The 14,549-nt window shown below is 37.3% G+C and overlaps 1 protein-coding gene across 1 annotated transcript in view; it reads right to left on the bottom strand.

Moving 5' to 3' along the window:
- The window catches only part of LOC140236987 (alpha-N-acetylneuraminate alpha-2,8-sialyltransferase ST8SIA3-like), a 38,371-nt gene extending 31,166 nt beyond the window's left edge, over window positions 1-7,205 (bottom strand). The window contains exon 1 of the mRNA XM_072316936.1: window positions 6,985-7,205. Coding sequence (XP_072173037.1) covers window positions 6,985-7,104 — 120 coding nt within the window. The 5' untranslated portion in view covers window positions 7,105-7,205. The remainder of the gene's footprint in view (window positions 1-6,984) is intronic.
- Window positions 7,206-14,549: the final 7,344 nt, after the last annotated feature.

The following is a 14,549-nucleotide window of genomic DNA, read 5'->3' as shown; positions in this document are numbered from 1 at the left end:
CCGAGCCTCGCACTGTAAACGGGGTCTATTTGACAAATAGACCAATTCGTAATTCCACTTTGCGCATGAGCAGAAAAAGTTCATTTGTACCAACAGGCATTTTGGTTTGTAAATTCACTGATATAAGCATCTGTGATGCGATGATTATTCATGTGATCCTTATCTAAATGATGCTTGCCAGCACATCCACCTGACAGCAAGAATGGTATTTCGCAATATAAAAGGAAATAAGCTGTTACTGCATTCAATACAAAACAATGAAATGGATGCTTGCTAATTGTAAACTGATGAGAGTATTCTGATCCCCTGATCCAAATGCAAGTTCATTCTTTTTTTGAACATGAATTCCATAAATTGTTATGTCGGGCAAGTTTTATGCATTATTGCCGCTTTGAAAAAGAGTGAAGTGCCGAACCAACTGAGAGAAAAGAAAGGTCATTTGTACCAATGTGTACATGAGCTACAGTGTAATTACGAACTGGCTTATTACCCTACATCAACTTAAATTTATTAAGCACTCAATTGATCAGTGTTTTAGTAGTAGCCATGATAAAAAAAAAAGTCATGGGCGTGCATGTACTCGAGCAGTATTCTCATCTCCGAACGGGCATCATCTCGGAACTAGACCACCGAACTTCCGCCCGACAGGAAGTGTTGGTTCTAATCCTTATATCATGCAGCGGATACTGCGTAATTATTCAAATTCATGAAATTCTTTCGTTGAGATGTTATTATTGCAACTAATTGACAAATTGCCCTACATCAACATAATAAAAACTGAATTGATCAGTGTTTTATTAGTAGCCATGATAAAAAAGCATGGGCACACATACTTGAGCAGGCCGGATTCGAACCCACAACCTCCTGATCTCCGGACAGGCGTCATTTTCACTAGACCACCGAATAAGGATTAGAACCAACACTTGCTGCTTCATAGCATTCTGTAATAAAAAAAATCTGTAATACTAATGCAGGAATTTCAGAAGATAAATTTTACGTTAACCTCGTTCACTGCTGGATGTACATGCAAGAAGTACATGTACACATGCAGTGAAAGCCTGGCTAGACTCCTCAATGTGGCATGTGATCAGTGGCCTTGATGCTAGTATTATACAATCACAGTTTATTAGGCTACTCTCCTTTGTTTCAGTCCAGCATAGTGTGTATAACACTGGATTTTATTGTTTTCACCATAATATAGCTCAATTAAGTGTTATAATTTGCTTACGTTGGTGGAAACTTGTGTTTACAGTCGGTAACTCGCGTTACATACCGGTAACTCGCGTTACACTTTTCATTGACATTTTTTAATGTGATGACAGTGTTTATTCAAGTCAACATCCTGTGTACAGTATCAGGGTGTAATGAATTTAGAAAATTATGATTCCCAACAAATTACCTCCACTGCTTCCTTCAGAATGAAAAATATTTCTTGTTTCGGTAACTCGCGTTACATGGCTCAAGGGCTGAACTTTAAGGTGGTGATAAAAAATTTTTGAAGGTGGTATAGAAATTTTCTCATGGGAGACTGAAGTAGAACCAATTTGCTTCTTTAAAATGAATTAACTGAAGTGTTAGCAGAATTTTTCTTTAAAAAATGTATATCAAGTTAAGCATGCATTTTAGCAATTTGGATGACTAAAAATTGTCTTGAACATTTGTAGCTGTTTCTCGGGAAATATTTGACCGATTGATATAATTCTTTGAGTTTCTTCAACTTCAATATATGGGTAATACATAATGAGTAATTCTTTTGCAATATAATAAACTTGAAATTTTAGTGCCATGTCCACATTCCCATGGAATTGCCCCAATACATTTGGGACAGCTGTATACATTCTCTTCTTTGGTTGAGGAAAAAGTTGCTGTTAGAAGGAAGGAAGGAATGATAATTATACGTACATTTGTAACTATGGTCTATGGGTATTATGTTATGGGCGTCCGTATAAAGCAAAGTACTTCTCCTTCTTGCAAGATCCATCATTTACAATTCATGTCCAGAAACTGTTGATCATGACAACAATAAAAAAATAATAATAATAATGCCTCCGGCACCCTTCGAGGCATAAAAAGAGCACATGGCATGTGAGTGAGAATGATAATTATGTGCTCATGGCAAATACTATTTTGTTTGTTTGTCAATTTTTTCGATTCATTATACCCATCTATATACCCCGATTTAGTCATTTGAGTGAATGTCTGGATATTAACAAGTTATTAAAGACGTTTGAGAAAATCAGACAATCTGTTCAAAGTTATGATTTCTTATTTCTTTTTAAGTTCCAGTCCCGCCATAGCTGCATAAGGAGACTGATACAACCATAGTATAGGACAACGATAACGATATTGATGAGAATATCCAGCATAATAAAAGAGCTCCTGGCTTACCTCTTTCAGAAAGCGAGGGGAATAACATACTAACTACAGTGTAGTACCTGTTTCAGTGCAAGGTCATGTCCTTTGGTATGAAATATGCACTGGCAACATCATCAAGACAACCGATTGTCTGACTTGACCACTGTGTCATATTCATTGATGAAATTTTGGTATGCAGTGGCACCTGGGATGATCATGTCCAGCAATTAAAACTTCTGTTTGACCGGCTATTAATTACTTTGGTATTACTAGTACCCAAAATATGGCAAGTTGTCCTCTACCAGCGCGGTGTTATATCTCTGCACTGTCCGAGGGTGTGGGGTTCCCCCTTTTTTTGTATGCAAGATGGCTGGTTGACGGAGCATCTTAGATAATGTTATTACTACCAGGGAAGTGAGAGAACACCTCCCTGTTACTGCTAATACCGATGAAGAGTAGCACCGTAACACCTCATCTCTGTCTGAATCATCAAAGCTGTCTAAAGAGTACTATCACAAGTACATGTATTTCTATTAGTCAGGGTAGCTCAACACACATAAATAACAGTTTTAATACCATCTATACCATTACCAAACGGTTTTGATTGTGAAGATCACGGATCTCGGAATTCCAAACTAACAGACATTCACCACAAGATTATTATTAATTTGTCTCTGTTACATCTGCTTTGCATTTCTGTTCTTAAAAATGTGATTCTAACTAACGAACACAGAAAAGATATCAAATGCATCAAAGGCATCTTGTTTCAATGCCTCATGCCCTAATGAAAAAAGGGAAAAGTCGGTACGAAATTATGAGCGACCTTTGTCAGGTGTAGATGTCACCGGATTTGCGACATCATCGTCAAATATCTCTCAATCTTTCTCTCAGTAAGTAATGACAGACTTTGACCTTTCGCTTTACCGACATATCGTGCATTCTTAAGGAAATACAGTGCAACAAAATCAACCAATTAAATAAGTAGGTGTCCATACTGAAAAAAATAGTCCTCAATTAAATCAAAGATCTCATGAAAGGGCTATGGCAACATTTTCAAATGTGTATTATCATCCAAGTGAAACGGATAGAAAATATTAATGCAAGCATACCATCTCTACCCCTTGATTAAAGTGGACAAATCTGTAATGTCCGTACCGCTTAAAAATATAATGTCCGCAACGCCATAAATATGGCTCTAGAAGGTACATGTGTCATCTGTGTCACTAAATTTAACTTTACTCTAATGAAACCTTACTTTCCCATTCAATTTAACTAGCAAATGGGCTAACTTTGCGCTTAAAATGTCACAGAATTTTAAATGAATGTAACAGGCGTGCAAAAAGTCATTTACATACTATGTCAAAAAAGTAATGTCCGTAACGGCAGACGTTTTATGCAGTATAACTGCCATTATGATGTGCTAAAATGAACTGAAAATCCCACTGTTTATGGATTAGGCTCACATGTGTGTGATTTCATTGTGTGAGTGCAGAATGAAAATATTCTGTTCTCTTAATGACCTTTTGAAGTTGCACATTTTGTCTGAAATATAATGTTCGCAACGCTTGAACTGCCTATAAACGCGAGCGTTCCCGTGTACACGTACTCAAGTGTTCGATAAGTACCTATCACGATTGTCAGGAGCATCGTTTGAGTGGGGGGGGGGGGGGGGGGCAGGGGGAGAATATTGAAATAAACCACAATCATAATGAGGGCATGATAATAATGATTGTTTTTTAATACTGCCATCAAATGCTGCCATCAAATGAACATCAGTTATCATTATGAAAGAAAAACTAGTAAGGAAAAGCTCATGTTGAAGAAGATAAATCATATGCGTAACTGAAATTAAGGCGACATCTCGCCATTGTTAGTATTGATAAGACGGGAAGGGGCTGATCAACAGCATTCTTTTTCTTTTTTTATACCAAAAGGAAAGAAAAATATCCTTCATGTTGTTGCAGTAGTCCATGCTATATTTCCCTGTACAATGTAGATGCACGGATGGAGAGGATTCTTGTTGTGGCCTTGTTACTAGGATTCTGGAAAAAAAAAACATGGGTAGCAAATACTGTGTCGGAAGAAATATGCATTCACATGTTATCAAATAATCCCAAAGAATCTGCCATGTCCTACTTTGAAAAATTGTAGAGTGAGTCGGGGAAGTATACACGTACATACATATGTATTTACAAGATCCGCCCCTGTAATACAGAAGCGGATCTAAAAAGTGTGTTACATGAAATTATTCAAACAACCACTCAGGAATTATATTCAAATGACCGAGTTGATGATTTCATGCCGTCACAATTTTTCATGTACAACATGTACATTTGTACGTCATAAATTATATGAAATTCGGAAAAATGATTATTTTTTAGCTCATACAAGTAAGAGAGCATATTCCAATACCAAAATATATCAGAGTTAACATTTGTCTCTCTTTATCTTGGGTGGATTTAAGGCAAGTTTTATTTTCATACAGCTGAAAATATGAGATTTATGTCACTTCTGTATGTAAAATGAAATAAGACATTGTGAGAGCATGACATCATCGACTCTCTGATTTGAATATTCATAACAACTGATAAAGAAGTGCTTCCCAAAAAATGTTGAACTTTCCGAATGTCATAACTTTATGATTTCTTTTCCGATTTTGATCATTTATGCACTGTTCTGCATAAATTTCTTTTCTCTTCTTTATTGAAAATTGATAAAATTCTGGAGTGTATTTCTACTTTAATATTTACATCACATGATTTCATGTGACTGAAGAAAAAACAATCATTCTGTCCATTGGTGGGAGAGAAAAAAAAAATGTTTTCAGGACCACGGGTGGAAAATAATCGCAAGTGGAAGAACTAGGAATAACTTCATTATACAAATATTACGATGTACTTTCATGCATATATGTAAATACAGGTATCAGCCGTTGTCACCCGTCTCATGGATTGATTAAAGGAATTGCACATAGTTTTGTTTGAGACCTAATTTCAGGTTTCTAACATTTTTTGGTGAGATAATGAGAAACCTCTTATGAAATATGAAAGACCATGTAATTCCATGAGGAATTCAACGTTTATTTGATGAAAATTGGTTTTGAAATATGTAGCTGAGATATCCAAAATAGAGCGATTTTAATAAGTGTGGGACCCACACTTTATTACGATCGCTCTGTTTTACTTTGTTTTTGGATGTTTCAGCACTTCCAAACCCGATTTTCATCAAATAAACTTTGAATTCCTCTTAAAATTGTTAGCTATGTAGTATTTCATAAGTGTTTTCTTGGTATAAAAAAAGTTAGAAGTCCAATTCTCATCTCCACCAATACTGTACCATCCCTTTAAAATCAAGCAAAAGATAGATAAGATTACCTGAAAGGGCAAAAAGTGACCATATAAACATAACGTACAGACTATAAAACGTTATCGCTATTACGCGACATTTGTCATGAAATTTCAGCCTGTGCCGTTTTGCAAACATGGATGTGACTTTAAAAGGCATCACTATCAGTTGTATATGCACAGATTCATGCTACGATTACCACACAGTACGTTTATTTATAGCCTACAATAACAATACGCTGTTACTGGCCCCGACACCATGGTTACTGAAAAAAGATATAATGCATTTACTATACCAGTAACAATTTTCACAACCACTTGACCATACGCAGCGGGTGCACGAACTGCTCCCAATTACCCCGGATAGGTTGTCAAATACTTTGATTAGTAGAATAAAAAATTACGAACAAATTTAGGTCTTTTTCTCGTATTTGTCAGTTACATTCCTCGTTATCTTCGTGCGAGTATACCAGTACACTGTATTGTCATGCTATCAGTCACCACTCCATTCACTTCCGTTAATTTTGCCATGGCGTATATACAGTAAGCGCGCGCTGCGCCCTTTCCATCTCCACAGCACAGACGTGTACACAGTGTGCACGTACACACACACATACACGTACACGTACACGGAACAGGAGGCCTAGAGGCGAGAGATACCACATTAGCCATATAAGCTCATATAGGCGTTTTACATATTCTATTTTTCTTACACTTTTCATTGATTTTCGATACAATAGCATGTATTCCACCGAAGGTGAATTATTTCAATTATTGTGTTCGGGGAATACCCCCTCTCACCCCCCCCCCCCCTCCCCGGGGCCAGGCCATTCTTTCATGACTCCATTACCATACCATGTCATTGTGGTAGTGTTGCTGGACATGGAACAGAAATCTGAAACGGATCTGCGTGTACAATGGAAATTTAATTGTGTTGTATTTTCTTCTTACTCTTCTTCTTTTTTTTTTTTCCTTATCTTCGTTGACCGAGTACCGCCATGATGTCTCGGCAGTGACATGACGTGTATTTACACATTCTACCAGCTTTACGAACGTGATATACTGCAGTACACGTTTTATATATTACATGCATCCGATGTCGCCTGCGTCCAAAATGACGTTGCGAGTTGGTGAACAGACACGCAAAGCATGAACGTAATACAACACATAGCCATAGAGAAGATGCCAGCACAGCTTCACAGTTACATGTCGTACATTATAAAATAGATAGTTACCCTCACAGCACAGAGAATATATATCATCCCTGCGGCAGCGAAATACTTACCAGGCATATACAGTCGTCTTCGTCAATGTCACTGTCATTGTAGGGCGTTTTCCGTCTAATACTACGTGAATGCTGGTATCTGTACATTGTTTCAGTAGTGTAACCAAGGTAATTGTCCATATTCTCCTCTTCAGACAGGTTCCAAAGCACACCCCAAAATCGACATCAAATCATTACATGAAATAAACGGACATCTCTACATAAATACAGGCTTGTAACCATCAAATGCCTTGAAATCCACCTACACGCTGGCACCATCACCGATGATAGACTGGAGTGGTACACAGTATAGTAGTATGTATTCACTGTGTAGAGAGCGGTCGACCCGCAAACCGCTGAGACAATGACTGGAATATTCCATTCCACTCGGACGTACAATAACGTAGTACGCACACCATGAGGGAGGGCATGCCACATCAACCACGCGCTCTGCGCTTCACAACCGATTACACCGAAGCGCAACGTCGTGCATTACGTAGGGTCAATCCAAATAGAGAAGGCATGCAGATTGAATGATTTTGGCCTTTGTAATCCTATAATTAGACTGAAAAGTAGTGAAGTGACATGCTTGATATTGCGTGAAAGATCTATGTAACTGTTATGTTATGTCAAACAAGGCGGGAACACCCATCTTTCTTTCCACCATAGAGAGTAACGCCGTGCACATTCCTCACAGGTTTGGATAAAGCCGGCTAAGATGTGAAGGCGTAAACGTTACAAACTTGTGGCAGAAACTCATGAAAGGTGTACCCGTGTAGGGGAATGTGATAACCCACATAATCTATATCAAAATGGAAAATAATCCAAATTAACCAATGTAAAAAAAAATAAAAAAATGAAACCTGCCACGACTGCGATGCACACAATTGGAGGGTTTTCTTTATCATCATTGTTACAATTTCCGAGTATCTACTCATATTAAAGGTATAGGACATATGTATATATCATGGTTTGCCATAATCATCCATCATCAAAATAGTGGTCATTTTGGTCACAGATTGTTAAAGATAGATAAAAAAAAAATGTTGAAATTTTAAAAATGATTGCACCAACATTATCATTTTAGCATGATAAAAATGAACGAGTGACTTACCTCCTTCAGATGGGAGGCGGAATAACATTGATTGTCCTTAACTTGTGACCGCGTAACAAGTTTAGGGGCTGTGCACTTATCAAAATTTCCTTCATATACATGTGAATTCAGAGAGTGCAGCAATTGATTATTAGAACGCATCACTGAAAGTTTGAGTAAAATCAGACAATCCGTTTAAAAGTTATGAATTGTTGAAGTTTCAGAGCCGCATTTGCTGGATGAGAGGACTACAACCGCAGCTTGTGCACCATGATGTGACATTTTAGAAGGATAAAAGAAAAATTTAACAGAATTATTTTCACGTTTCTCGCTTAATAAAAGAGCACTTGATATGCCTCCTTCAGAAGGCAGGGGAAATGACATTACCCTTAATATCCGTCAGTGACAAGTCGAGGGAATGCGCACATTTCTCCAAGAAAAAAAAAATATTTTGCGAAATTCTCTTTATATTTTCCTCATAATTTTCGTTCTACGTATCCGACAACAGAAGCTGTTGTAGTCTTCTCATCCAGTAGTGGCTGCACGGAAACTTTGGAAATGTATAACTTTTGAAGTGATTGTCCAATTTTCCTCAAACTTTCACTGATGCGTTCTACTGATATTACTATACTGATATCAATCCACATGTATCAAGGTGAACTTGTCCTTTAATTCTCCTTATATTTTCTTTAAATCCATGCTCCACTCATGAAACATCAACAAATTATTGTAGCCTTTGTATTCTGCGATGAAGGCACATGGATTCTACTTTTTTTCTTTCTTCCCAAATATCTCTTGTTTTATAAGTGTTTTCCATTGCAGAAGTGTGTACACAGATTGAAAAAGAAGGATAAACCATGGTTTAATAGCACACTACGGAATATGTGTAAAAAGAAGTATTTATTGTATCGTAAGTATCTGAAGAATCGTAGTGTTATTAATGAAAAGAAATTTAAACAATATCGGAATATGGTATACAAGGAAATACGTTGGAGGAAGTATGAATTTTATCATCGGAAATTTAACAGTGTGCGTTGGAATTTAAAGAAAATGTGGTCTATCTTTAATGATGTTATAAATAAACAAAGACAGAGTAATCATATAGATTCATTACAAATTAATGGTCATCTTATTGATGATAAAGAATCTGTCGCACAACATTTTAATGAATATTTTTGCACTATTTATAGGTAGGAAGATTATTTCTGATGGATAATTATTCATCTGCATCTATTCATACTTACCTGCACAAAACTTATAGTCAATCCATGTTTTTTAAGCCTATTACAACTGCTGAAATATTAATCATTGCAAGTGATCTGAAAGTACACAAAACAAAACACATGAAACAAAAGTCCTGGTGATGATGACATTCATGTCAATGTATTTAAGAAATCAATTTGTTTTGTAATGGAACCTTTATGTGCAATATCTAATTCATCTTCGGAAAATGGTATATTCCCTCAACAGCTTAAAGTTGCAAAGCTAATTCCAATTTTTAAGAAGGGGATAAACACCAGTTACAAAATTATAGACCTATATCGCTGTTGTCAATTTTCACCAAATTGTTTGACGTTGCTTAACAATATCTATTTTGTCAAGCCCTTGGGAAGTGCCCAGATCACCCCTGCCCTGATCATCGTGGTCCCAAAACAGATTAACAAAACATGCATTACACTGTTACATGCCAAAGCAAACTCACTTGTACATGCATGTAAAGTCGTTTTGCCGAGTGGTAAATAAAGACACTTTACTTTTCATGTTTTTTAAATGGTAGAGACACTGCTTTACAATCATCATACAGTCAAAGGGGTGCACATTCAAAGGCAACCGAGTGGGATGTGTTCAAAATCATCCAACCCCCAGGGCAATATAGGAAACATAGCATATAACACAAATATGTTTCAATTTTCCATGCCTTCACATTGTCGTTACGGTTGTACAGCAATTGCCCTTTTGTTTGTAAGAAATACAATATAATTACAAAAAGAAAAAATGCTCTACATTAACTATATTGTCAAAAGGGTGAACATTCAAAAGTAATCCCTTGGGAAGTGTCCAAAATTACACCGCCGCTCAAGCCCCGTAATTACAACACACGGATACTATGAACGCAAATACCGACGTTCTTTCGTGCATGGTTTTAGTAGTTCCAGCAATACAGCTACACACTTTTATAACAATGAATGTCGTGGAAATGATAGGAGAAGCATTGCTTCAAAATATTTATTTCGTGGGAGGATGCACATTAAATGCCAATCCTGTGGGATGTGCCCCAAAGTACACCACCCTCATGGCAATATAGAAAACATTGAATATCATTAACGCGAATATACTATATGTTCCAAACGTACATTTTTTCAAACTTCGATCGTGCCGTACATCAAGGGCACTTTTGTTTTCAAAAATACATTGTAGATAATAGAAGAGACATTGCTCTACAATATCCATCGTCAAGAGGGTGAACATTAAAAGACAACCCCATGGGAATTGTCCAAAGGTACACCCACGCTCAAGCCCCCTTAAGACAAAAATGTAATACAGATACTAGCCATGCAAACACCGTTGTTCTAGCGTGAATGGTTTTAAAAGTAGTTCCGGCAATATAGCAAATACACTTTTTAACAATGAAAAGTCATGGAAATGATAGAAGAGGTTTAACTTTACAAGATCTATGCAGTAAAGAGGGTGCACATTAAATGGCAACCCTGTGTGATGTGCCAAAAAATATTCCACCCTCACGGCAATATATAAAACATATAAAATCATATAATGCGAATATATATATGTTCCAAACGTATAATGTCTTCAAAATGCCATCGTGCCGTATAGCAAAGGTACTTTTGTTTCCAAGAAATACAACTTATTGATAGAGGAGACATTGCTCTACAATAACTACATTGTCAAAAGGGTGAACATTCAAAAGTAATCCCTTGGGAAGTGTCCAAATTCACACCTAAGCTCACGCCCTCTTGTTACAAAACACAGATATTAGCAACGCAAATACCGTTGTTCTAGCGTGAATGGTTGTAAAAATAGTCCCGGCAATACAGCAAATACAATTTTTATCGATGACAAGTAATGGAAATGATAGAAGAGACTTAACTTTAAAAGATCTATACAGTGAAGAGGGTGCGCATTAAACGGCAACCCTGTGGGATGTGCCAAAAATACTCCACCCTCACGGCAATATAGAAAACATATGATATCATATAACGCGAATATATATATAAATATATATGTTCCAAACGTACATGTTTTCGAAATTCCATCGTGCCGTATAGCAAAGGCACTTTTGTATCCAAAAATGCAACCAATTACTAGAGGAAGCATTGCTCTACAATAACTAAAAGGTGAACATTCAAAGGTAATCTTTGGGGAGGTGTCTAAATTTACACCTACGCTCACGGCCTTTATTACAAAATACGGATATTAGCAACGCAAATACAGTTGTTCTAGCGTGAATGGTTTTAAAAGTAGGTCCGGCAATGCAGCAAATACACTCTTACATCAATGAAAAGTCTGGAAATGATAGAAGAAGATTTACCTTACAAGATCTACATAATAAAGAGGGTGCTTATTGAAGGGCGATCCTGTGCCGTGTGCCCCCAAATGCCCTATATCCTCATGGCAATATAGAAAACATATTATTATCATATAACGCGAATATATATGTTCCAAACGTACATGCTGTCGTGCCTTATAGCAAGGGCACGTTTGTTTCCAAGAAATGCAATGCAATCAATACAGGAGACATTGCTTTACAATACTTATATAGTAAAAAGGGGTATACATTTAAAGCGACCCCTTGGGAGGCGCCCAAAGTTACCCCCTCAACCCCGCGTCCCCACATGCAAAACGTGCATTATGCCAACGTGAGTACTGTTGTTATGAATGTACTCTTACATTTACCACTAATTTGCATTTTATGTAAATTATTTTTGTATGACCAATTCGAAAAGGCATCCATCGTGTTCACTGACCTACAAAATATAAGTTCATACATTTAAATCTTTAAAATTGGATAACGGGAAGCGACAATATTACTCTATAGCAAAATTGCAGTCCTTAGGACGCCATTTTGATGACGTCATTTTAGCATGTTCCCGATTAGATTTTCTGGGTAAATTTCATGTGGGATATTGTGAGGACGTATAGTTTTAAAAAAGTTAAAATTTGCTTGTATACGATAGTTGCCAGTTGAGTCTTTTTTAAGCCACTTTTTGGCCATCGTCTGCAGGCCTATTGTGTATGCCCATCTGCAACATAGATGTATCATGAATGAGTCATCATCGTTTGCTCAATTCAGGAAATTCATAGGCCTACCTTTGGAAGGGAGGGGTGTAGGTCAGTGCGTACACAGTACATGGAGGAGGGGTCTGTTACATTTTTAGTTGTTTTTGGTTTGTTTGTTTGTTTGTTTGTTTCGTGCGTATGGTCCCGAGTGGTGCGCGTCATAGTAGGTACCGTATAACATGGCATTTTACGGTTTCAACATCTGAACCATTCTTTACTATTTGCGCTGTATAGAGTAGGATAGGTCTAGGCCTTTATACTAAATTTATGCCACAGTATTCTCTAGGGTAAAATCCTAAAAACCTAGAATACTTTGAACTGTTAATATCTGCTAAGCTCTCACTAGGTATAGGCGGGCGCGCGAACGTCATGCATTAGTCGAACCACATTTCTTCTTCTTCCTTTTTTTTTTTATTTCGGCCGGGGGATGTTAATTACAGGCCACCCCCCCCCCCCCCATTTTACGCTCCTGCCTCCCAGACTGTTCCCCGAGTGGGAGGGGTATAAATCATCATGAAAAGTTCTAATTTACGGCGAGTTGCAATGTTCTTCAAACTAGTTTTCTGTAGATTTTGATTTTTGTGCTATTCCCCCTATTTGGGGGGTACTGAACACTAATCCAACTGTTGCCTCGTTTTTTAATGACGCTTTCAGCCGTTGTCATGGCAACGAATGATTTTCTTTACAAGAACATAATATTCTTCATTAAACATCATAAAAACATGATGTAAACATCAAAATATGTCAACATAATCATATCTCTTTAACACAATTAAAAATCACAATTTTCCCAACGCCATGGTTACCTAATAGCAATGAAGGTTTACATGGAAACAACAGTTATTATTGAACTATTTTAAAAAATGATATTTTCATGAAAGAGCGTGAAAAAATGTGACAAGATCGAGTAGAATATCTATTACAAATTACTATCGTGATTGTCAGCTTTTTTCGACTATGTTCATCCCACATCATTTTCGTTGCTATAGCAATATGACAAAAACTGCCTTTTAAAGAATTTTTTCTTTAAAAACGAAGAAAGAATAAAATAAATCGATAGATAATAAATTTCTGTATAGAGTTAGATTTATCGTGGTATTTCTCCTATTCTGGGGTGCTGAACATGAATCCACCTGTTGCCATTTAAATTACCTCTTTAGCCGTTGCCATGGCAACAAATTATTTTTCTTCATTAAACATCATAAAAACATGTTGTAAATGCCAAAATATGTCAATATAAGCATATTTAATCAAATTTAAATTCACAATGTCTTAATGTCACGGTTACCTCATAGCAATGACGGTTTCCATGGCAACAACTATTATTTGTAAAGAAAACAGTATTATTTTCATTAAAAAGCATGAAAAAATGACAAGATCGAGTAGAATATTTATTACAAATTACTATCATGATTATCAGCTGTTTTCGACTATGGTTATCCTGCATCATTTTCGTTGCTTTAGCAACATAACAAAAACTCCCTTTTAAAGAAAAATAAGTTTTCTGTTGAAATGAAATAAGGGATAAAATAAATCAATAAATAATAGATTTCTGTAGAGTTAGATTTTTGTGTTATTTCGACTATTTTGGTAGTCCAGATACCGGACGATTTTAATCGTCCGCATTCCCCACGCTAACACAACGCATACACGCATGCACCCCACACAATACGCGCAACCGCTGATTGCGACACTCCACCAATTGGTACTCCCGAAGATCGCTCAAGGCCGTGTCACACCTTTCCGGGCAAGCTAACCGGGCTTGTTGCGAGGAGGGATTTTCCGCACGCAGGAAAATTTTCCGCGGGCGGACAAGAATGTTTGCGAGTTTCGCACCTCTTTCTTATCTACTAGACACGTACTACTTACCTTCTACTTGCGTGTATTCCGTGTGACCTGAGTGAGAGCTTTGAAACCGATCCGTTTTCTGTTACGAGCGACTTACAGATACTGAGATGTACCTGCGGTGAAGTTGCCTGCGAGGTGCTGCTGGTAAGGGTCGCATACTGCTGTTCTGCGTGTACCTCTGCGAGCGAACCCCCATGACTCACTCGGAACAAGTTTTGAGCATGCTCAAAACCTTGTCATACCACATCTGGGGAAGTTTTGCGGCTTGACTTGCGGGGAAACGAATTTGCTACCCGGAGCTCTCCGTAGTTGGTCCGCACCTGACAGTACCTAGCGCGTATCTTGCCTG

This window comes from Diadema setosum, chromosome 13 (assembly GCF_964275005.1).
Source record: "Diadema setosum chromosome 13, eeDiaSeto1, whole genome shotgun sequence".
NCBI lineage: Eukaryota > Metazoa > Echinodermata > Echinoidea > Diadematoida > Diadematidae > Diadema > Diadema setosum.
Note: the sequence above shows the minus strand (reverse complement) of the source record. Positions and strands in the feature narration are given on the sequence as shown.